The following is a 25,432-nucleotide window of genomic DNA, read 5'->3' as shown; positions in this document are numbered from 1 at the left end:
GAACTTTACTATAAACGTGCTGCAGGCGTCATATACCTCTTTCTTCCTAGTGTGAAAGAGGGAGAAAGATATAAAACTTAGTGTTTTAAATAAAAGCAATTAGCTCACAAGTCTGATATCCGTCTTATGCTAATGAGAATGGTATTATGCGATGTGCGCTAACGAGCCGCGCGCTCGTGCGAATAATCCTATCTGGGGGACTGGAGAACTTACTCTGATGAACAAGATATATAAATTTTACACGCGCAATGTGGTAGAACATAAGATAATTGTTACAAATTTATGATCCTTGTAAAATACTATGTTCTTGCAAATAAATGATTTGATTTGATTTGATTTGATCTGTTACGAGCCACGGTATATGCTTTTTATAATTACTACCATCTAGACATTTAAGGGACTAAATTAGCATGATTCTAATTAACAACAAGGCTTATTACTCTACTTTAGCAATAATTCATGGATGTAGCAAGTGAGCACAGAATTCGCTTGATGATAAGTGGCTATTGCTGCCCATGGACATCTACATCTATAGTCAACTCCAGATAAGAAAAGGATGGCCTGAGATCGGCCGCAGATCCTCTGCTAACTCTGACGACTAAATTGAAACGCCTTGGCTACGTATTCACGCCTTAACACACCCTTCAAACCTGAACACTTGAACTAAAGAGTGAGAAAGATAAAGCAATTTAGTGTGTTCAATTTGCACAAGTCAGTACCCTTACCAGGAGTTTTTACGTTTCGACAAATATGACTATACGTTTGGTATTTGTTTACGTATTGGCCCATATGATTTGCTAGTTCTGACACAATCCGCTAGGGGCGCTGATTGGAAATTATATGGGCCAACACGTAAACAAATACCAAAACAGTCATATTTGTCGAAACGTAAAAACTCCTGGTAAGGGTACTGCTATCCGTCTTATGCTAATGAGAATGCGATATGCGCCAACGAGTCGCGCGCTCGTGCGAATAATCCTATCTGGGCGACTGGAGAACTTACTATGTTAGGAGCCACGGTACATGCTTTTGATGATTACAGACATTAGCATGTTACTAATTAACGTAGAGATTTATTTCTCTACTCTAGTAATAATACTAACAAGTACGAGTAGGAAGTAGGAAGGAGGAAGGGAGTATGGAATCCGCCTGGTGATAAGTGGTTATTGATATTTACAACTGCCATCAACTCCGGATAAGCCAAGTCTTACTTGAGATCTGCCACAGATCCGTTGCGACGAAATCTTTTAAATCTGAACCCCTGAACCTGAAACCTTAACTGAAGAGTGAGAAAGATAGAGTAACTTAGTAAATACCTTTCCGACCACCTTCAGTTCTATTATTTCTGCCTGCAGCTTTAAACACGTTCTGTTCTGGTTTCACGGGCGAAGAGACGAAACCTTTATATGACTAAATCCTCAGAAGTAACAGCGCATTTGATTACAAATTCTTACTCACTCTTACTTACTCACTTAGGACTTCAATACTATTTGGGACCGGTTGCAGATGATGACAATAATCATAATATATATCTTAGACATGAAAGTGCCCTTGATATCACATATGAATATTTTAATTTAGTCAAAACATCAACGCAACAAAGCCAAAAATCTTAATCGTTTATAGAAGTCTAAAAGCCTCAGAAAGGCTATTCAATGTTCATTGCTACTTTCATTAGGTAAAAAATCAAGAATTTCTCAACAAGTGGTTAAGTGTCGGACTCAAGTCGATCTCAGATGTATCGGCACTCGCCGAGCCCTCTTCATTAAGGGTTGTTTACTGAGGGCCCTCCACCCTATTGATATTAAATCTTTTTAAAGTACTTATGAAGTGAACAAATACATTTCTTCCCATATGACTATGGAAGAGAATTTGTATTATTTTATAAGGAATACCATTTCTATGTTATTAAGATTCTCAATATATCGGAGGTCATAATATACGGAATTTGAATGACAGATTTTGTACAAGATTTCCTAAATTAATGTAAATGTTATAAATTACGTTCTTTAACAACGAAAGTAAGTATAGTGAGGGAACCTATATGGCAAAAAGTTCACCATCAAGTTTTGAAAGGTACGTGACATCTATAACTCGACCAATATTTCTATAAAGGTAGCAAATCAGCATGAGGTTCACCGAATGGTAAGTTGTCAGTTACGCCCATGGACTTTCTGTACCCAACTCCACGTGGAACCTACCAGACCTACCTGATTTCATAGTCTTGAGGACTAAGATAGTCGCCTGGTTATGTTAGTCAGCATATGTTAGTCAGCTGGTATTTAGTATGTATAACTAATCTATCTAAACCTCTCTTGTAGTCGTATCCAGCAGTGTGATAGTAAAGAGATTAACCAACCTCCAACGGTGCCGTTATTTGAAATTTCAATTCAAGAAATTCAAAATTGAAACTTGAAAACATCGGATGAAATTTTCAAAGCCCGTATAAAGTTAATACCGGTATTGCATTATGCATTATTACAATTAGCCGCCATATTGCTTTCTGGTACAACTTCCAAACTTTCTGGTTTCGGACCGAGCCAAAATACATTCGTATTATCCGTATATTATATTAAACTTCTGTGTGTAAATTAAAATGTTTGTTAGTATTTGCTTTAATGAAATTGAAGTACGAGCGTGCATGAAATTTATTTGATGTCTATCGCGCCTCATGATCAACCCATTACTGTCCCACTGCTGAGCACGGGTCTCCTCTCAGAATGAAAAGGATTAGGCCAAAGTCCACCGTGCTGGCCAATTGCGTATTGGTAGACTTTACATACTTTTGAAAACTTCTTTTTTAAGATTTATATCCCGCGTAAAGACATTTAAATTAACCTAATATGATTGAATTTATTTTTAGGTCACCCACAGATGCGTTGTTATCGCTGAGGACTATTATGGGAATACTTTTTTTATATAATAGGAGTAGCAATTGAGTATGCAGTTCACGGAATGGCAAGTGGCTGCTCCCGTCCATAGACCTCTGTAATCAACCTCAGATATGACTAGATTCTCACATGAGGACGTCCATAGATGCGATCCCAGAGGACTAAGGAAGGAATGCTTCGGATAAGTGTTACCACATCCGAAAAACCAGAACATAGCTGTTACATTCAGCTCTTATTAGGCGATAGTTCGAACTTAAAGGAAATAGGGCGGTCGCGATGCTTTGGCAGTCGAATCACAATAGTGTTAAGGAACGAAAAAGACATTTTTTCCTTAATAAAACTTGTTTCCATAGTAAAAACTGCACAGAAATAGTAAAACCACGCAACGAAGTTAGTTCCAACACGAAACGTGAGCTTGTTTCGGCACCGTAGCCATTCGTAATAAACTTCAAACTCTAATTTATAAGCCACAAGGCCCATCTTATTGTCATTCGTAATAGAATATGTTACAATAGCTCAAAGACGAATAGGAAAAGTTTATATTGTGGAGTTATGAACTCTGTTACAATGGATTAAGCTTGTTGCTTGTTCACTCGACTTCGTTCCAGAACTCAAGCGAAACAAAGTCGGGAAAGTTGAAATTGGAAAATATTGCATTTCCAATGACTTTGGATGGAAACGAAAGAAAAATAACGGGTATATGGCATACGATATCGTAATATTGTATCGTAAACTTCGTAAAGTTTGAAATGTTTTTTGTGTGTTTAACTAGGTTACGCTCGTGACTTCGTCTGTGTTGTGGCAAGGGAAGTCTTTTATTATGTTTCATATAAAATGTAGCCTTAACTGATCAGTGCTCAGGTATAGTGAAGGTTTTGATTTGCCAATTCCATAATTTTAGAAATTAGAACCCCTCAGTGTTCGACTTCAAAGGCACGACGGCAACACCGCTTTCTGGGCGGCCTTATACATTACCATGCTCACTGCTGCCCATCATTCACATGCTGACTGCATGCTCATTTGCTATTTCATAATATTATAAACCGTAAAAATGTATAAATATTTTGAATCGATTTGTCGTAAAAAACAGTGTTATCTATTTCTTTACTACGAGTAGGTAGGTATATGCTTAGCAACGCTATGTTTGGTAAACTATTTCTTAATAACCTGCACCTAATAACAATGTGTACTAAATTGTGTTATTTTTATGAAATAAAGATTTTATTATTATTATTATTATTATTATAACTAAATGCGTAGTGATCTATTAATTAGATGCTTATATCGTGTGTCCAAATGGAACAGTAACAAATCTCTTAAAACAATTTATTTTGCTGACTTCACAATGATTATGATGACACGATAGGGTAGTGGTCGTTCTATGCCGCGGCGTGACTTTGCCGCATGGCGCAGGGTTTACGGGCCTCGAGGAACCTTACCTTACCTGGACAATCTCCTCAGTGGGTACACTGCCCACCGGCGTTGTAAGCTGTCGTGAGGCGGCTATGATGACAAGTAGACGTTGAAGGGTACTTACAATCAGCCAGCGTGACTTTAGCGCGGTACCCGGCGTAGTGTCGCGAGTGGTCCGCCTTGAACCGCAGCCGCAGCGTGTTCCCCCTGGACTGGTAGCGCAGCAGCTTCAGCTTGCCGCCCCAGTCGCCGCACAGCCGCCGCGCGTGCCCCGCTGCGGTGTCGCGCGACCAACCCGCGCTGATCGCGTCTGACTCCGGTAGGAGCGACTCCAGCTCCTCCCATACCTGTGACAATATTAAATAATTATTTGAAGGATCAAGGAACTCTTCGTAGTTCGGCTCGGACATATCTCTGCTTTACAACAGCAGTGTTACGCTTTTTTATTATGTAACGGGTACTCACGATATGCGTTTTTAAATTTCTTTATTGCCGACACTTCGACCCAGTTGCATGGATCGTGGTCACGGCGAAACTGCGGTGGCGGGGAGAAAGCGTTGACAAGTACTAGTGGTAGATTAATCTATCTACCCTACGTCTAGTTCGTTTTTTTCTAGGTTCCATATCACGACACACAACACTAACAATATCATTACGCATGGTGCGTAATGATATTTGACTGACTTTACTATTTGTGACTTGCATAAACTAATCCACGATCCATGCAACTGGGTCGAAATATCGACAATAAAAAAATTAAAAACGCATATCGTGAGTACCCGTTACATAATAAAATGTCTCAATTCTGCGATAATTTGAGTCTTAAATCATATATAGGAATGTTACGCGTTGCTGTGTTTTGGTTTGAGCGTGTTTAGAGACACGAGGCGTTTTAACTTAGTGGGTGACTGACAGTCTGGTAGGGCTCCTATCTTAACTGGAGTTGATTATAGTTCACCATTATTAGGTGTGACTATTAACCACTAGGTAAACTGCATGCAAATTTTCTACTTCTATATTATAAATTACAATTTCTACACATATTTTTTCACACAAGCAGCAATGTTAAGCGGTATTGTATTATGATTTAAGTTTGTGTTACGGTAGAAGCACTTATAAAAGTCGTTTCAACTAAGTCCTCATAAACGGTCACATTTTATTACATTAATCTACGAGTATGTTAAAGATTAATTAAAGAATTTTCATTTATTAAATGCTTTTCTAATACCTGCATACATATTATTTTAATTTCCTGTTAAATGCTATAGGTAAAGTGATTTAAATAATTAAAACAACACACTCCGGTAACTATTAAGGGTTTATTCCACTACCTTTATAGCTACACGTTACCGAGAATAAGCCATGAATAACTTAAATTTTGGTGCGGATGTAGTTAAACTGATCTCCCGCGGGAATAGCTCGTTTAGAAGCTTCAACAGAAGCTACGCGAAGTTTCTCTGCCGACATGCTTCGTTAATAAGCTTCGAACAAGCGATGTACCTTGTACCCCACAGTTTAAAGAGTTTTTTTTATAATATAGGAGTAGCAGACGAGCATCCAGTCCACCTCATGGTAAGTGGCTACTGCCGCGCATGCACATCTGTAATCAACCCCAGATAAGATTACCCTACCTAAGGTCGGCCATAGATGCGCAGCTACCTCTGAGGACTAAGCTGTAATACCTCGGAAAAGTATGTCTCCCTTACCATACCCCTCAAACCAGAACACAGCAGCGCTTTACACTACTGTTATTAGGAAGAAATAGGGGAAGACAGAGGAACACCTTCTCGTGATCTGTAGAAAAGTATGTTGTATTTCTAATTAGAAAAGTATTACTCTCTTCTTGGTTAGCGAAGATGAGTAACATCTGTTATTAGTAATATGTAATCATATCCGAATCAAACGGATTTCAAATATCAAACTTTGACAATTTCTGCCTAAGAAAATTTGTCAAACTCAAGTCAAACATTTGCTTAACGTCCGTTGTTAATAATTAATCTATCCTATGTTTGGTTTACCAAAGTTTGACATTTCACAATTTCTGTATATTAGACGTCGTCAAATTTCGATCTTCAGTGTATTTGGATGGATTAGTTACTAATAACGCGAGGAAGTCACTGCCGTTCAAGCCTATCTTCATTTTTTTTTGATCCAAAAAGTCTGTCGAAAAAAGATCGTCTTCGCAACTGTATAGTTGCATAAATTGTTATTAAAATACTAGTACTCGACGAAAAACTAGTGAATGTCACTAGTTTTTCGTCGAGTACGCCACAGTTAAACACTATTTAATCGCTTAAACTGTGGTTCAAGCGATAGTAGCCATAATAGCCAATGAGCGCTTAGCCTAGTTTTCTATTAATATATTTATTTATAATACAGGAGTAGCAGACGAGCACGCAGTCCACCTGATGGTAAGTGGCTACTGCCGCCCAAGGACAACTGTAATCAACCCCGGAGAGGATAAGATATTCCTATTTGAGACCGGCCACAGATGCGCCACTATCCCAGAGTACTAAGCTGGAACGCATCAGAAAAGTATATCTCCCTTATCACAACCTTCAAACCAGAACATCAGCGCTTAACACTGCTGTTATGAGGCAGAAACAGGATATAAAATTATTATTTATCGCTATTTTGTTACTTCCAATGAGCGCACTCTAATTGGCTTTTACTACTATTATTTATAGCAAATTCCTACTTCTATTTTAAACAAAACCTCGTCATATCCACCGTACATCACATCACAACGCAGTTTTAAAATAAAATTTCCACACGACATTTCAAAAGTGCTCCTCATATGTCCTGAAAATTGCTTTGTTTTAAAATATCTCGGAGGGTAACCGGCGCTCCACTTTTTCCATTCTTTGTTGAATTTGAAAACCTCGTTTTTGAATAGAAATTTGTGCCATCCGAGCTCTAGGTGTTATATAACGGTATTCTCCAGAGCTCTACATTACGTTATGCATAGAAATGCATGTAATGCCTCTTGTTACAGAGTTTGTTCGATTTTAGAGCGAAGTTTCTTATCGGGACTTACTTGGAGTTAGAGCTAAGACTGAAATGTAAGATGACCGGATAGCCCGACATCGACATTATTATATAGTTAGTGTGGTTAAGTTAATTATTTTTCGGTAAGCTTGATGATATGTGGTGAATGACGAAAATTGACTGAAATAATCAAGAAAACAACATCAAATTGTATTGAAGATCATGACATGACTCGACTTTCTATCGTTTGAAAATGAAGTTGGGACGATTACATACATACATTACATTACATTATCCATTTTGCACCCTTACCATATCTTTCAACAATAAAGTAAATGTCCAGCTTAGCCCAGCAGTAGAACGGTTACGAATTGTTCTTAATGAAATGATTGAATGTAATGATTATAGTTTTACCTCATTCTCCGAGCTGTAAACATGGTGCTGTTCATGAGGAACCCAGTCCTCCGACGCATGCTCCGTGGTGTTGTCCACACCTGACTCGATCACCTCCAGGAAGTCGTAGCTGCAGCTGTTGGGGAAAGTGGAACCTTTAGTATACGAAGGACTGATAGAGGAGTAGAGCCAAAGTATCCTGTTTTGAAGCGTTGAAAGGCGACGTAATAATAGGGGGCATCTTATTGACTAAATAATGTATATTGGCCACTGCTGCTCATGGAGATCTTATCATCAACCTCAAAAGATAAGGAGTCCTACCTGAGGTTAGTTACAGTGTTGCTACCTCTGAGGACTAAGTTGGAACGTCTTGGAATATTTTTGTTCTATTACTGTTCACTGTTCACTATTAAAACAATAAATAAATAAAAAATAAAAAAATACCATTTATTTCTCATTAAATATTTACTTACAAGGAAATGTATAAATGTATAAACTATTCATAACTTCTATAAAAAAAATAATGCATTTAATTTACCTTTTATAACTAATCTAAGTAAGACTATTATCACTATTAAGGATAACTTATTACAGGAGTTATGTATACTAAAACGAAACAAGATTAATTAAAAAATAAATTGTAAAATTTCTCTACATTTGCTAAAAAAAAATTAATAGTAAATTAGCAGCATACGTTTTAATGTGATCGAATATTATGTCACGTAGGCATTCGTAGAACGTGACTACGTTGCTACGAACTCTACGCTACGACGTAGCGTTTCGTAGACGAATATTAATTTGTTAATTAAACTCGGTAATTAAATTTGACGAACAGTTTGCACGGCTTATACCAACGCGAATAGATAAAAGCATTTTAATGAATAGTTTTGCCACTAATTTCAAAATGTCATGAGAATAATGATTAACAGCATTATAAGATAACTTAGTCTCAGTAATAGCGTATGTATGATCATTTGACGATCTTCATCCTTCATTAATTTTAAATCTCCTGATGTAGGTTTATTATACTAGTTATGAGTTGCGTGAATACTCAAGATTAGATATATGCACAGTCTAATAGTCTTTGTAGTGTCTTGTAGAAAAAATATAAAAAATATAAAACCCAGTTTTGCGGTGAAGGTTACATCACCGCAAAACTGGGTTTTATATTTTTTTCGCCTAAATCCACGTATGTCTTACCCATGAGTGTGTAATTGGAATATTAAAGTAGAATATTTTGAAATGGGCAAGGGATTATGTCAAGGGTACCTTTTGGATCCCATTTTATTTAAAAACGTATTTGTATAACCTTCAACACGTCCTCAACTTACGAAAACACATTTAGATTACTATTTCCAAAAATAAGCATACCTTCCAAACCTTGCGGCACTCGGAACACGTTGACGAAATCGAGCGTATCATGTTTATTTCTCTCAGATTATTTCCATCTACCCTCATGTTTGCTTACTATCCGCTCACCGAACCAGATGAATTTGACATCCCCATTTCAAATATTTATCGAGACCTGTTTCAGTTACAAATACGGCGTATTCGAACTAACATATGGATGTTTGTTGTTCACATTTTATTTTATCGGAAGCTTTTAGGAAAATATTTGCATTTGGGAGGATTGCGAGATGCGCCAACTTTAAAAGCTTGAAAGGTTTGTTTTTAGTTTGCTACTTGCAATTCAAAAAGTTGCTTCAATATTTGGTTATGCAATAAATGGCATATTGTCTAAAATATTAAGAATTATTTATGATGGTTTAAATTTATTACGATGTACTTGTGTTCACATTAGGTCAATAAAGATAACAAACTTACGTGTATACTGCAGTGTTACATTCGTAGCCCCTTAAATACTAGTACTTAGATACACATAGTATCTTTATTTCATACATCTATTAGCCCTTAAAAGTCTTAACAACTACTGCCTATGCAGTAGCTGCTGTAACAACTATGCCTGGCAGTAGTTGTTCAGACTTTTAAGGGCTAATAGGGGCTTTTAGGGTCAATCTTAGGAAGAGTATTTTGTAGTTCGGGATCAACACCTCTCCAGATAAATGTAAGAACTGCTTCCTATCAATACTATTGTTAAACCTACTAATAAACGAAATAGGCGACCTATTTCGTTTATTTTTACTTTTCATTACATTGGAATATTATATTCGTAGAGAAAATGTAACGTTGTATGTAACATTACATTAAAATAAAATGTAGTTTGAATCGTAGTGAAACTTGGCAGACGTGTTGGCAGGGGCGCAAGTGGGTTCAGGGCATGACGCAGCGCCTTCAAGATATGGGTTACTCACACGGATATAGAGATAGGACTGGAAACGATCCGAAACAGAATCTGTTCTTCCATGTATAGTTACACTGTTGTATAGTTAAGTGTGTGGTGTATACAGTGTGTGATCTGTGTACTTGGAAGAATTTTAGATACGTAACTTGAAAGTAGCGTGCACATGACCTGATATTAAGCACTGATTGTAACTTAGCGGTAGAATGCAGAGATAAGAAATTCATATCCACTTGGGTATTCAAAGTTAATTATCTTTAAATCGGGTGATCTGATATTCAAATTCCAAGTGTTTAAGAAATTGATCATGACTTTGTGTATTAAGTATGAAGAATCGCGTTGGTTAAATAATAAGTCTACCAATTTATACGTGAAGCGCTATAGACTATGAAATAAAGCCTTCTCATTCTGAAAGGAGACCCATGCCCAGTAGTGGGACAGTATTGCCGACAATTGAGATGCATTATCCCATGGACATTTCTAATCAACCCCCGATGTAGATCCTTACCTGAAGTCTACCGCTACCCCTGAGCTCTAAGCTGGAACACCTCGAAAAAATATGTAGTGCTTAGTTATACAAAATGTATGTGTAACATCACAGACTAGACCCATTTACGAAGATGTATCTATCATGTCAGTAAAATGTTATTTGTATTGCAGCAAAACTTGGCAGACGTGTTGGCAGGAGCGCAAGTGTCCGAATGACGTTAAGATATGGATTAAGTAGTTCTAGATTGAGCTAGATAAGGAAGGTTTTATGTGGAGCATTTGCTTACGAGGGTGCGTCATTTTTTACAAAAATATACAACCGACTTTTATGTTATTAAAAAGTAAAAAATAATTCAAATAAATGTTGGTTTGGTACATAGTTCTGTAGTCGGCGCTCAATATATTTCGTTGGATAACGGCGTAAACAGAGTGTTCAATATGAGCGTGGATATACCGTCAAAAATAAGCTGAAAGCTAAATTTTACAAATAAACAAATGAAATAACTTCTTGTTTGATGTTTCACTGTGTATTTTGAGGGATTTCGCATTCCCTTATTTGGGTAAATTTTAAGCTTCTACTCTAATGACACTGATAACATCGGCTGCTGATGTGTACTCTTGACGATAAACACCCGTAATTAATACTTAATCTATCTGATATTTTCCAATCAAAGATTATAATCAGAAAATTTCTAGCATGCAAAAGCTCGCGTTTCAAGCTAGAACACAGCAGCGCTTAACACCACTGTTAAAACGCAGCGTAAATATAAAACTATATCTATAGAAGATATAAGGCTTAAGCCTTACAGTTAGGGATGGCGAGTTTTTCCGAAAAAGATCGATTCTTGAATCGATTCGAATCTAAGTGGAATAAATCGATTCACAAAAAAAGCGGGGCTCAAAGAATCTCCAAAATTGAAGTTCGATCTTTTCAGCTCAATCGGGCGAAGATAGCGAAAAAAAGGACATCGGGACCAATGAAGCACTGTCTCTGTCAGCAAAAATGTCTATAATACATACAATCAACTTCAAAAAGGTCAACTTTCGATTTTCTAGGATGAAAGATCGATTCACTGAATCAATACATTACTGGAGAACGATTAAAATAATCGATTTATTTGGCCCAAAAGATTATTCGATTAATCGATCTCAGATCGCCATCCCTACTTAGTGTTCCATCGCGGCTTTATAAAGCAAGCATCTCGGCTTGATCGTCGCTGGATATTGAGTTTTCTCGAGAAAATGCGGAAGATAAACGCGTTTCTCCTGAAACGCTTTGGATCTTAAACCTTATTGTCTTGTTTTCAACCTTTGTTAAAGTGCAACTTGGTTTTATATTTTTCATGTAAATAAATTAAAGTAGCTCTTAAAATAAAACGCTATCTCGAGTTAACGGAGCTTATTTTGAAGGTTGTAAATAAAACAAACGTTATATTCTATCTGTTGTACTTGAATATTTGGAAATAGTCAATTTTTTATGTTACTCTTCCTCAAAGTTAAAAGTTTGGCTGTATTTGGCGTGATGTAAATTTTGTTCCATCCCGATGACTATATAATGCATAGGATTTCCTTAAATTCCTATTTTAATTCAATTTAAAAAGATTTTCAGCTGTAAAGTTAGGTAAATGTACGTAAATTTCGGCGCTCTACATACCAGAAACACTCTAGATAAAGTTCTGAATATATATATCGCAGACTATACTTTTTTACACGAAATACAGGGTAATCGTTGTAATCAGTGTAATCACTAGATTCAGACGGCTTAGGATCGCTTGGAGTGGTGCATATAAAGGGAAGCCTATGTCAAGCAGTGGTTATCAAAGGCAAATAATCATAAGTAATTCTGGCAAGCGAAACCACTGCACATTTTATAAAAGAAAGCATATCCAGCGCCCTAAGCGTCTGTCGCCATTAGAGGGCACAGATGGCAGCGAAAAATCACAGCCATTATATCCTACAACGGTTACTGTACCCAGATCTGTTACACGAGCACCCATTGTTTTTCATGTCTAGCTCTGTGCTTCATAATGTACTTACTTTTATGTATGTATGTATTTATAATTTGATTTTATACACATTGTAATCTAGAAGAGCGGCTTCTGTTTGTAGTTTACCCGGAGGGTACTGTTTTTACGCGTATATATAGCGACTTGGCGTATTTTATCGTAGGTGATTCTGTCCTAATATTGGCAGTTCCATTCTCTTTTCATTTAATTAAAATGAATTGTGTCTTACCTAAGGTGGGCCAAATGTGTTGCTACCACTAAGGATTAAGCTGGAACGCCTCATAAAGGAAATAGATTTTGTGTGTGTTTTATATACTACTAGGGATAAAAAGTTCTTATGGAAATTACGGATTAGGACGAAACACTTGATTTTGTTAGGTCGAAAAATTAACATAACAAGGAGGTTTCACCATCTTACCTGCGCAGGGCTAAGTGGCTTATATACTTCAGGTATATTAGTATCATAAGCCTTTTTTATTTACAAAGGATTCTACCACCTTCAAAAGAGACTTATAAAGGATCATAATGACATAGATCTTGTATAGAATTCATACGTGGATAATTTTCAGATGTAAATAGATTGAGAAAGACAGATTGTTCGGAGAGAGATTCATCAGTAAGAACTTTAAAGTTGAAGTAATTTATGTTAGTTTCTATGAGAGCTAAATTGAGTAATATATAATAGGAAAGTTTGTTTTTGAAGTTACAATTGCTGAAAATTAGTATTATATCATATAATTATGTTATTATAAATAAATAAGTAAAACTTCCGTAGATATTTGATAACATCTACTGAATAAAGATGCATATTCGATATAAATAGACATATTCTGAATTATGAAATGAATTATATAATTCAATAGTAAATTTAATTATTCAATCCATTTATTCATAAAGAACATTTGCCTTTTGAAAGGAACTTCAAATATTAGTTTTATATTGATATCTCAAATTAATTAAATTGTTATGTTACTTACATTTCATATAATTAGCCCCAATGATTGTACATCAGGTTCTAGTAATCCATTTCAATTTTATAATTGAGTTTGGACCTGTAAGCCGCTTCTCGTTATTTAATATTTTCTCTTTTTGACTTATTTACGGACATTTTATGAAATGATAAAGATAAATTAGAAAGTTCCCCACCCTCAATTAGCCGGTTTTAATTAGGCGGTTTCCAAGCCTTTTCCTAGAATCAATTGCTTTGAGCTTCGCATTTCGGCTTAATTAATATTTCCCTCTCAATATAGACGGCTCATTGGAAATCAGAGATGTTTACTATTAGTGCGAAATATTCAGAAATTCAGAAATCCGTGTTTCAAGGAGTAAGTAATTTTTAAGGTTAGGAAAGCTCTTTGATGTTCGTTTTTGATCATCATTGCTTTACTGCTACTGCTAATACTCCTTTACTGCTACTCTATTACAGAAATTATGTTCATTTCTGTAATGCTGCAGTTGAGGGCGGGGATGTAAATATTTTCCTATTTATTACCCGCGACGGAACGGAGACGGTATATGCGTTTGGTAGCTTCGATAGCTTCATGTGTCGATTCCGGTGATACCACGGTCACACCAATTTTTACTTATGGTGTTAAATGCTGTTATAATATTATTTATATTTTTTTATAATATAAGAGTAGCAGACGAGCATGCAGTCCACCTGATGGTAAGCCACTTACCATCAGGTGGACTGCATGCTCGTCTGCTACTCTTATATTATAAAAAAAAAAAAAAAAAAAGTGGCTACTGCCGCCCATGGACATCTGTAATCAACCCCAGATAGGATTAGATATTCCTACCTAAGGTCGGCCACAGATGCGCCGCTACCCCTGAGGAGTAAGCGGGAACGCCTCAGAAAAGTCTGTCTCCCTTACCACACCCTTCAAACCGGAACTCAGCAGCGCCTAACACATCTGTTATAAGGTAGAAATAGTTGTGGCGGTGGTGCTGCCGGAGTCGAACCACAAAGGGCTCTACCACCTTCGTAATTATATAACTCCTTCAAAAATACTTTAAGTAAGACAGCAGGTAGAAATTCTACACGACAATCCGTTACATCGTAACTATCCGTAACTGTTACCGACGTCGGTAACTTGGAAACGAAATTCGTAAACAATGTCAGGATGAGAGCGAACAAGTCCTGAGGGATAGGATGGCGTTTGAGGGGCTCTGTGTTAGAACTTTATGGAGAGGAATTTACGATAAATACTTGACAATAAGGTCAATATGTCTTGGATTTGGTGGAACTTTTGTGGTTCTATTGTGGTGCCTTTGTTTTTTAGATGTACATATATGTATGTATGTATGTGTTAGTCTAAATGTTATAGTATGGGATGTTATGATGAAGGGTGTGGTAAGGGAGACATACTTTTCCGAGGCGTTCCAGCTTAGTCCTTGGGAGTAGCGGCGCATCAGTGGCCGACCTCAGGTAGGAATATCTAATCCTATTTGGGGTTGATTACAGATGTCCATGGGCGGCAGTAGCCACTTACCATCAGATGGACAGCACACTCTTCTGCTAATCTTGCAGGATATAATGTCTTTTCAGGGCATTGGCCACTTACCATCACGTGGACTGTATGCTCATCTGCTAATCCTGAATTATATAAAAAATACAATAAGAAAATCCCTAAATTAAACTAAAACCCGATGAATATTGCCTACAACATCGATGACGTCACGCTGTCTGCGGGATAAATCTCCGACAAATCTGATAGATGACAAGAGGACGAATGGTTGGCAATGGAGTAAATTATTGCTTCGGGATTCCTCGGATTTATTTCGCTGTCTATCTTATATCGTGAAGATCTCTCTGTTAATATAGACAGATATATTCATTGAGAGATCTCCTTTAAGATTGTGAAAGATCCAGTGATATAGTATCAATGTCTATGAAAAGTGTTATTTTTTGCAATAGCATACGAACCAATAAGTCGATTCTCCAACAGCTAAAAATTAAAACGAGGTTACCTACGCTCTGCTATCAGCGCATTCTAACTTACTTTGGCCACATAGCATGAAGAGACAATTTTGAAAAGCTGGTTGTAGTGGGCAAAGTAGATGGGAGAAGACCTAGAGGCCAATCACCTAGCCGATGGTCTGACTCCATAAAAGAAATTATGGGACTTCCAGTGACAACCGCTCTCAGACAAGCTGAAGACCGGGTAGCATGGAAGCAGCTCGTCAGATCATCCACAGAGGCTTACCAGAACGAGCACGACCTTTAGAAATGAAGAAAACGAAGAAGAAGAAAAACGAAAATGCAGTAGGTATATAAATTTAATTGCTATACAAATGTACGGCAATTGTCGCCCATGAACATCTGTAATCAACTTTAGATAAGATTCGACTGAGATTGGCCAAAGATGCGTTGCTTACCCTTAAGACTAAGTTCGGGTAGTTCGGAGAAGTATGTCTCCCTTCATCATCATCTTCAACTCATTATTGTCCCATTGCCGGGTACGGGTCTGCTCTCATAATGAGAAGAATGAGGCTATAGTCCACCGCGCTGGCCAAGTGCGTATTGGTAGACTTCACATAACTTTGAGATTTTTTTATAAATCTCTCAGGTATGCAGGTTTCCTCACGATGTTTTCCTTCGCCGTTTAGCAAGTGATTGTGAATTTCCATACGCATTTGAACCTCGGAACCCTCGATCGAGAAGCCGAGTTTCTTAACCACTAGGCTATCACTGCCTTTGTTTCCCTTACCCCCTTTCAAAGTGGAACACAGCAGCGCTTAATACTGCCTTTCTTACTCAGAATTGGCAAAGCAGTACATAACATAATCGCTAAAACTACTCGCACGAGAGATAAAAGCCAATGAGCGGTAAGCCTCAGTCTAGTTTTTTTGGTCTGAGACAAAGCGTTATTTAGACGAAACAAAGCCAATATATATCTCGTTAATAATATCGTTCACAAGTCAACTCCGAACTAGCCAATATCCGGACAGAAATCGAAATAAGGTATCGGAGGACGGATTATGTGTCGGAAAACACATGAGATGTAAATACGATATGAGTGTATAGTGTGTTATGTTACGGTTCAGACAATATCCGGAAATGAATCGTAACATATTGCGAAAGATATGGAGGTTACGGAAAATATTTTTTTGGATAAATATGCTGCCAGTTAAAGCCTTTTAAGGATGCCTTTTAAGGATTCTTTTTTTTTTTTACAAAATTGGATCGTTTTCTTACAAATTTGAAGCAAATAAGTACGCTTTACATTTGATAAACCGTCAATTACCTATCCATAGACATCTGTAATCAATTCCAAAAACGTTTGGAATTCTACACCACACTTTTGATACTTGCCAAGATTGATAAACTTAATGCTTCTTAAAAAAATCTATTTAATCTTTAAAAAAAAGTTCATAAGAGTAGCAGACGAGCATTCAGTCCACCTGATGGTAAGTGGCTACTGCCGCCCATGGACATCTGTAATCAACCTCAGATAGGATTAGATATTCCTACCTGAGGTCGGCCACAGATGCGCCGCTACCCCTGAGGACTAAGCTGGAATGCCTCGGAAAAGTCTGTCTCCCTTACCACACCCTTCAAACCGGAACACAGCAGCGCCTAACACTGCTGTTATTAGGTAGAAATAGAGAAATAGAGCTATGTGAAGTCTATCAATTCGCGCTTGGCCTGCATGGTGGACTGTGGTCTGATCCTTCTCATTTTGACAGGAGATCCAGGCGCAGCAGTGGGACAGTAATGGTAACGATATTTACCTCTCAAGAATGTAGGGTTTTCTTTGCGTGTCACACTTTTCGCCCTTACAGTGACGATATATTTCATAGAACAAGTAGGTTATAGCTAAGACTAAAAATAAGGTAAAATTAATGCTCTTTGAAAAACAATATTTACGTCTCAATTCACATTTCCTAACGACATTTTCTTTCATCGTCTAAGCAAGATATAATTAATATCAAAGCCTATTACACCGCGGCTTCAAGAATAAATCAAAGCGAGATATCGCCGAGACCGGACGTTGGATAGAAAACAATCTATCGGACGAATCCGACGGATTAATTGCCCGCCTACCGTCCTCTGTTGTAAATAATGATATAGAGTCTAATTTTGCGGTAAATATAGAATTTCAATTTCTAGAAATTGATAGGAAATAATCAATGATATAAAGAGTTTTTATACATACTTAATGGACATAGGGCTGTAGAAATAGAATTCAATTTGGAAATTGATTCATAACTTTTGAACATCAAATATTCTTGGGGGTAGATTTGATGCTTGACTTATATACTTTAGGCAAACTAGGTGGTGTCATACGAGCCACAAGTTGATCATGTTGCTCATGTGTTATGCCCCTTAGGTTCCCTCACCTTTATTAATTAGTCCTTAGGCATGTTATTGCAACATATATTTTGATCCTTTTGATGTTAAAACTTTGAATTCATAAACAAGATAACATAATATTGTAAAAATATATTTTCCTGTACTTCGATGTATTTAAAAAGAAATATAACATAAATTCAAAAATTTTGTGTAGATTCCAATTTGTGAATTAAACTTGATAACAAGAGTCACTGAAAATGCATTAAAAGTTGTATCTATTGCTATCTCATAGCAGAGCAACTTCTGACTGCATGATAAAGTTTCAGTTGTGAAAAGCAGATAGGGCAGTAAATCATTGTGTTGTCGGACCGACGACAGACATTCTGTCGTGCTGATATAACTCTATCGCTGACAGATACGAATTGGAAGTTTCTGTCGCTATTCATTTGTAAGAAAATCTGTGGCAAAAATACGCTTGCAAGTCATTACAAAATAAATAAGTTTGTATAAAGCACGACTTGGCGGAGGCACTGCCGTGTTCCTAGATTTTAACACAATAAGTATTTTTTATAATAAAAGTATGAGTCTGTTAGTTTTATCTTTTTTTGATATAAAATATCTAAAGTCTAAAGTCTAAAGGAATGTTGGCGCTTCACAGCATCACCTAAGCTAGCTACATTACTCTTTGTCAAATTACCTAGAACCCATCCAGGGGAATGATTATGCAGAACCTAATTTACCCTCGTACAATCCCAGAAACGATCTTGAGGCGTTATGAATACCATAATACACCCATGAATATATTCATGGAACATTTCCTTGGCAAGGTAACGGATTGCCATTGTAATCCTCCATTCCCATCAGAATGATTCTTGTTTTATTCACAATAGGATTGATTCGCTTCTGAGGTCAAAGATTGAATAAACAGAAGCATCAATGCGTATAACGAAATTGTAGTGCTATTCTGTGAAGTATCAAATCGAATTCGTAATATTTATACTACAGCAACATTACATTAAAATTACATGTTACTTAACAATGACTGACATACATATGAGGCATCTTAGTAATCTGTACCCTTACCATGAGTTTTTACGTTTTGACACATATGACTGTTTTGGTATTTGTTTACGTATTGGCCCATACTGTTTCCAAGTTCTGATATAATCCGCTAGGGGCGCTGATTGAAAATTGTATGGTCAAATACGTAAACAAATACCAAAACAGTCATATTGGTCAAAACGTAAAAACTCCTGGTAAGGGTACTGTGATCGGCTTTGGGTAGAATCCCTTTTTTATAGTGGGTTAGTTATTGATGTAATCCAGTAATTACTTTATCAGATATACAGATAGATTTACTTATATAACTAGAAATTAAGAAAAGTGAATTCATCTTTCGAAAACAATCGATTCAACAAATTCGTTATGATATTTCATCATCATCAATCTATTTCTATCAAAGTTCTGGGCACTGGTTTCCTAAGATTTTATACGCACTTAGGCAGGGCGGTGGACTTTGGCCTAAAACCCCTTCAGCCAAAGAGATCTGTATTCATTAGTAGGATAGTAAAGGGTTCCTATCATCATCATCATCAACTCATTACTGTCCCACTGCTGGCACGGGTCTCCTCTCAGAATGAGAAGGATTAGGCCATAGTCTACCGCGCTGACCAAGTAAGTATGTAGACTTCACATACCTTTGAGTTTTTTTTATATAAATCTCTCAGGTGTGCAGGTTTCCTCACGATGTTTTCTTTCACCGTTTAAGCACGTGATAATTCATTTATAATACGCACATAACTGAAAAATCAGAGGTGCATGCCTGAGATTTGAACCTCGGACCCCTCGTTCGCCAATTTTCTTAACCATTAGGCTATCACTGTTTATAATGCATATTCCTATACTATTTCTATGATATAAAAATACCATTAACAGAACCGTTTGCAGCAAATTGCGTCAAATTCTAACTTTGAAACATAATAAAGAAGAAAAATAGCTCCAATACAAAGCCAGTGTCTTTAATAGCCGGCCTTGGCATTACGAAACGACTTGCATTTGCCGCTGTCCCAAAGTACAGGTCGGATGACGTCAAAATCACATTAGATCTGTTGATCACGTGACTAAAATGGTCCCGTTTATATAGAAGCATATAGTGTTTATGTAAAACTATATACATATAGTATAGGAGTAGCAGACTAGCATGCAATCCTGATGGTTAGTGACTACTGCCGCCCAAGGACGTCTGCAATCAACGCCAGATCAAATATTCCTACCTGAGGTTCGCCACAGATGCGCTTTCCCTGAAGACTAAGCTGGAATGATTCGGATATGACGGATCTTTTATCACACCCTTTAAGCCAAAACACAGCAGCTCTTAACACTGATGTAATTAGGCAATGATGGGTGTGGCGGTGGAGCCTCACAGAGGGTTCTACGAGTACTATCTTTTCATAGTAGAAGCTGATAAGTTTTCAATGACAATTTTCTCATAGTAAAATTTGACAAAGATTGTTTTTTGACCTAACCACAAATAAGCACTGATATCAGCATGTCTATAAATTCGCCCAAAGGCAATAAAGTTTAAACTTATAACTAGTCGTTAACTCGTCAGATTGTATCTTTCAAGGATATTTTATTTGAATCTCGATTTTCAAGAACACATAAGTATTCAAGGGCGAATGTGTTATTGTCGATAATAATGTCGATTGTTTATATGATTGAAGTGGCAAACGAGCATTTTATTATACGAGTAGGAAATAAGCATGGAGTCCACATGATGACCATGCCTGGCTGTGGATATAAATCAACCGCGGATAGGATCGGAGTCCTTTCCGAGATAGAACACTGATGTTACCTTTATGGACTAAGTTGGAAGGTTTCAACTATTTCTAGGTGCCTTTTTTTTTCAAAATAGGACCGCAACGCGTAGTCTGCTTCTATAAGACAGTGATGGTGATGGCTCGCGCAGTAAAATCACGAGGATTCTACCAGCCCGCATGGTCTTCTAATAGACAAACGCTAAGGCAGATCAGAAATCAAAATTCTATCTGAGGATCGAACCTGGAACTCGGAACCTTCGTACGAGATTGTTGTGGTCACCACAACGAACAAATAACTCACAAACTACAACACTCGACAAACAACATTAATCCGTAAATTCTTCAAGAAAACTCCAAAAGAATCCACAAGAAACTTAATTTGAAGCAACCCACATCTCCTTTTACCTCAAAAGCAAAATTCCGTTTGAATACAAACGACTTACAAGATTCCTTATTCGTAAATGCAGGTACATATGTAATATCCGTTTTATCCGTTCGCCTCAGTGAAATCTTTTTGTGGTATCGCTGGATAAAGTACTTGTTCTACTACTGACTGTCTTAAAGCTTCTGAGAGCTATTTGGCAAAGTATATTGCTTCTAACGACATTTTTAGAACCTTTTATTTAACTTGCTTTGTTAACCGACTTCATAAAATTAGATTCTGTATTCGTCCGCTATGTATGTATGTATGTATGTAAACTTGTATATCCGCGAATTTCTCAGAAACTACTTATCTAATTCGGATGGAGTTTTGGTTATTTGAAAGCATATCTTGCAAGGAAGGTTTTAGTATAAAATACATCAGGGATTCTTTGACAATTTTACTGGAAAATTGTTTATTCTTTTATGTTAGAGTCAAATGTTAGTTTTAAAATAACAGATTGAGCTGAAATTGCATACACGTTGGGTTTAAAAGACATTGCACGCTGCACAGTACTTATTTTTACCTAATAACAACAGTGTTGAACGCTGTTGTATCGTGGTTTGATGGGTGTAGTAAGGAAAATATATTTATCCAAATAATTTCAACTTAGTCGACCGCAGGCAGAATCTAATTTTAATTGAAGTTGATTATATACGGCGGCAGTAGCCATTTACTATCTGGGGGACATGCTCAAATGACAAAAGACTACATATATTTGGCCATCGTGTGTAACCTCTATTTTCGTGAATAACATTCTTTGTATAAATCGTGTAAAGTTTAAGTTCTTGGAGATTGTTAACGAGAATCTAGTTTGTAGCTCTCAACTCAGCTCAGCACGTGTCTAAAACTGGAAATTGTTACACGAAAAAGGGAAAATGGCGTGCTCGTTTGCCCGTGGTGAAGTGGATGGAAATGTCATCGGAATAACGGCGAAGTCTTTGTTTTCCACGGACCGCGCCAGCGTTGAAATTTATTCTGAAAAGTTTGCTAAATTGGTTTGTTCGTGCTTTCATTGTTTTATGAGTCGAATAATGTTAATTTTAGGTTATGCTTGTTGATGTGCTAGTTGTAGATTTTGTTTGTGTGTGGGACTGTGTGTTTGAAATTATGCAGTATAACATTAACAGTGCCCTAAAGTAGTTTAAATATGGATCGGAAACGTTTGCATTTCGTTATGTAAGGACATATAATATCCATTAATCCATCCATCAGCCTTTTGAGGTCTACTGCTGGACATAGGCCTTCCCTTATTCGCGCCAGTCCACCGGTCCCGTGCCCTTTGAAACCAGCGGTTTCCCGCCGTCTTCTTCAGGTCATCGGCCCGCCTTTCGGGGGCTTGATCTTTTGCCTATACGTGGTCGCCACTTGTGGACCTTTCTTCCCCATCGGTTATCGGTCCTCCGAGCGATGTAACGGTGACACACAATATATAAATATGAAATTTACTATCGAAAGATGTATTAATAGCTGTGTAAGACTTCTTTAGGCGTTTTAACTTACGCTCGTTAATAACAGATAATTTAACCAATTTTTGCCTAGCGAAGTTTCAAATTTGACATCTTCTTCAAGGCAGAAATAGTCACATGTAGGTCTTAAAAGCAGTGATAGCCCAGTGGTTAAGAAACTCGGCCTCTCGATCGAGAGGTCCGAGGTTCAAATCCCAGGCACGCACCACTGATTTTTCAAAGTTATGTGCGTATTAGAAATTAATTATCGCCTGCTTTAAACGGCGAAGGAAAACATCGTGAGGAAACCTGCATACCTGAGAGATTTATAAAAAAAAAACCTCAAAGGTATGTGAAGTTTACCAATACGCACTTGGCCAGCGCGGTGGACTATGGCCTAATCCTGCTCATTATGAGAGGAGACCCGTGCCCAGCAGTGGGACAGTAATGGGTTGTGGATGATGAGGTCTTAAACAATGGATAAACAGATAATAATAACGGGCGTTAGTTATCAGGGGAAACAAGTCTGCGACTGCAAAATTTAAAATTTTCGGTGGTAAAAACATCTCGAAAAGTTATTTCTGTTTTATCGAGCAAAAAAGTTTACGTACTGTTTTTTTTTTCAAAATGTACCTAAAAGACACCGTACTAATATTATACAAATTATATTAAAACTGTTGTACTACACTGGCTTGTTATAGATAAGCTGAAATTTCCCACAAATTATTAATGCGGTTATCTCTCACGGATTTAAAAGCAGTAAGTCATAAGTTGTAGCGTTTTTATGAAAGTATTAGTTTGTTATTACGGTGTAGTCTTTATCAAGCGTTCTTCTAGTATGGAGCCTTAAAAATAAAACGAGGAACCGTTTCAAAAGTATTGGTTGATGGTGATAAAGAAGCAGTCTCAATGGCGGCAAGTCTATAAGATCCTATCTGTCTAAGTGGTAATGGGCTATTTTAAGTTGACCAACGAAAAGTTTCCTAGTAAAGTATTAAATCTATGAAAATTCAACCGCATAAAGTTTATCTCCTACACCAAACGCAAAACCATGAATATGTATCGTATTTTACTTGCAATATGCGATGGTACAGGAAAATCGCCGCTATGTTAACAGAAATAAAGCCAGGAGACGCATTCAACATTTTCAGATTGATTTTCCGATTTCCATATTAGTTCAATGATTGTGGCTTTGTGCGCAACTGATGGATTGTATTGTCATGTAAACACGTGAACATTTGCAATTTGTGGTGGTATATATTAAAAAACAATTATCTAGTCGGCAAATAGGCGGAATTTAGGTGCGTTTATGTAATTGCGGATAAACGTTACCAATAGTCAATCCAAATTTTTCGGACCGAAGATCGATTTTGACAATGTGGAATATGAAGTAATTGTCAAATGTTGATTTTTGGTAAGCAAAACAGTGGATAGATTGATTATTAATAACGCGCGTTATACAAAACAGTTTAACTTTCAGAGTTTAAATTTATATGAAAGCCTGGCTCATGAAATTTTTGGAACATTGTTCCTTGAAGGCTGGCAATGGGCGTTGAATACAAGAAATCGTCATGAAAGGAAAAAGCGTTATACTTCTTCCGTGCTCTGTCTCTCTCTGTATCTTTCTATTTACGAATGTACGTGTGTTCTTATGTATATAATAGCGGGACTATAGGGATTCGAGCGAACGAGCATCGTGCGCGGCTGGTTGTACAATCTCCATATTGTACGCGTTTGTTTTTGGATTGAAATTTATATTTGTATTAAATTATACCTGAGAAATATCTTATTGTTGCAATCTTGTAATGAAGATTCTGTCCCCTGAACGTACGCTTGCATAACAACAAAACGCACGTAACTTCGAAAAAATCAGAATTTCGTCGAAATTAAACCCCGTATCTCCAACTTGCTGAAATATACACAACTAAGCTAAAACTTTCTGTATCGCGAAACTCAAATATAAAAGTCCATCCATATTCCATTGCAGCGCGCGACATATTTTAATATTTCCTGCAGATTTCCATATTAGCATAATGTGATACGGATTACAACGTCACACGCCCGTCGAATAAAGATTTTTCAACAAAGTGATATGCACGATCTATATAATCCGACTCAGACTAAAAATATAGACGAAGCTTTGGATAAAGATGTTGGGAAAACTTCGATGCTTAAAAATTTAAGGGTTTAAAAATATTAATAGTTTAAGGGTTTAAAAATATCAAATATTAATAGTAAAATTTAAAGTTTAAGTTTAGTCGATAATGGCCTGAACTCCTTCGAGAAAAGAATGGTGTTTTTTTTTCTTGACTTGGCGGGGCACTTCCGTGCCCTCAGATAGCGTGATTGAAAAGCATGTGCCACCATCTCTTGACGAATTGTAAAGTATAGTTTAAATCTTAGTAGACTAGTGGAGTAACTTCCGTACCTAGATAGTTTCTACATAGTTACAAGAGCCCCGTAATGTCCTTTGCCTGATGAGACGAGATGGGAGGGAGAAGCAAAACTTTTAGTTAGGAGCAAGTTGCTTGAAGTGCTTACAGCAAAACCAACGTATACAAAAAAGTAAGACATATTCAGTAGTATTAGTATCTTATTGTAGTACTCACTGCGGCTCATGCTCCGTGAGCAGCTCCTCGAAGTGGAGCTTCAGGGTGTGCGCTGGTGGTGCTCTGATCTCCGTCACGCAGTCCACGTCGTCCGGGTAGGGGCGCGGGAAGCCGGGGCTGGCGACCGTCGCGTGTGGGTGCGAGTGGGACAGCACGATGCTCTCGTTGCACTGCACTTTGGATGCTGTGTACGGATCTGGAACAATGGTTTGGTTTTAAGAAGTAGAAAATAAATGCAGTCATAAGAGGTCACGTCCGCCCATCGACATCTAAATCGATAAGATTTGATTCCCAATTGAGGTCGGACACAGGTGCGTCGCTACCTCTAACGATTAAGCTGGAAGTCCTCGGAAAAGTAAG

General features: G+C 37.3%; 1 protein-coding gene across 1 annotated transcript in view; it reads right to left on the bottom strand.

Moving 5' to 3' along the window:
• Positions 1 to 25,432, bottom strand: part of LOC140756143 (uncharacterized) — a 263,924-nt gene that overhangs the window by 39,328 nt on the left and 199,164 nt on the right. The window contains exons 9-11 of the mRNA XM_073091583.1: positions 25,073 to 25,268; positions 7,707 to 7,821; positions 4,429 to 4,651 (exon numbers count right to left, since the gene is read on the bottom strand). Coding sequence (XP_072947684.1) covers positions 4,429 to 4,651; positions 7,707 to 7,821; positions 25,073 to 25,268 — 534 coding nt within the window. The remainder of the gene's footprint in view (positions 1 to 4,428; positions 4,652 to 7,706; positions 7,822 to 25,072; positions 25,269 to 25,432) is intronic.

This window comes from Epargyreus clarus, unplaced genomic scaffold (assembly GCF_041222505.1).
Source record: "Epargyreus clarus isolate Ecla_fem2 unplaced genomic scaffold, WU_Ecla_fem_2.2 ptg000034l, whole genome shotgun sequence".
Taxonomy (NCBI): domain Eukaryota; kingdom Metazoa; phylum Arthropoda; class Insecta; order Lepidoptera; family Hesperiidae; genus Epargyreus; species Epargyreus clarus.
The sequence above is the reverse complement of the archived record's forward strand: the minus strand, read 5'-3'. Positions and strand labels throughout refer to the sequence as shown.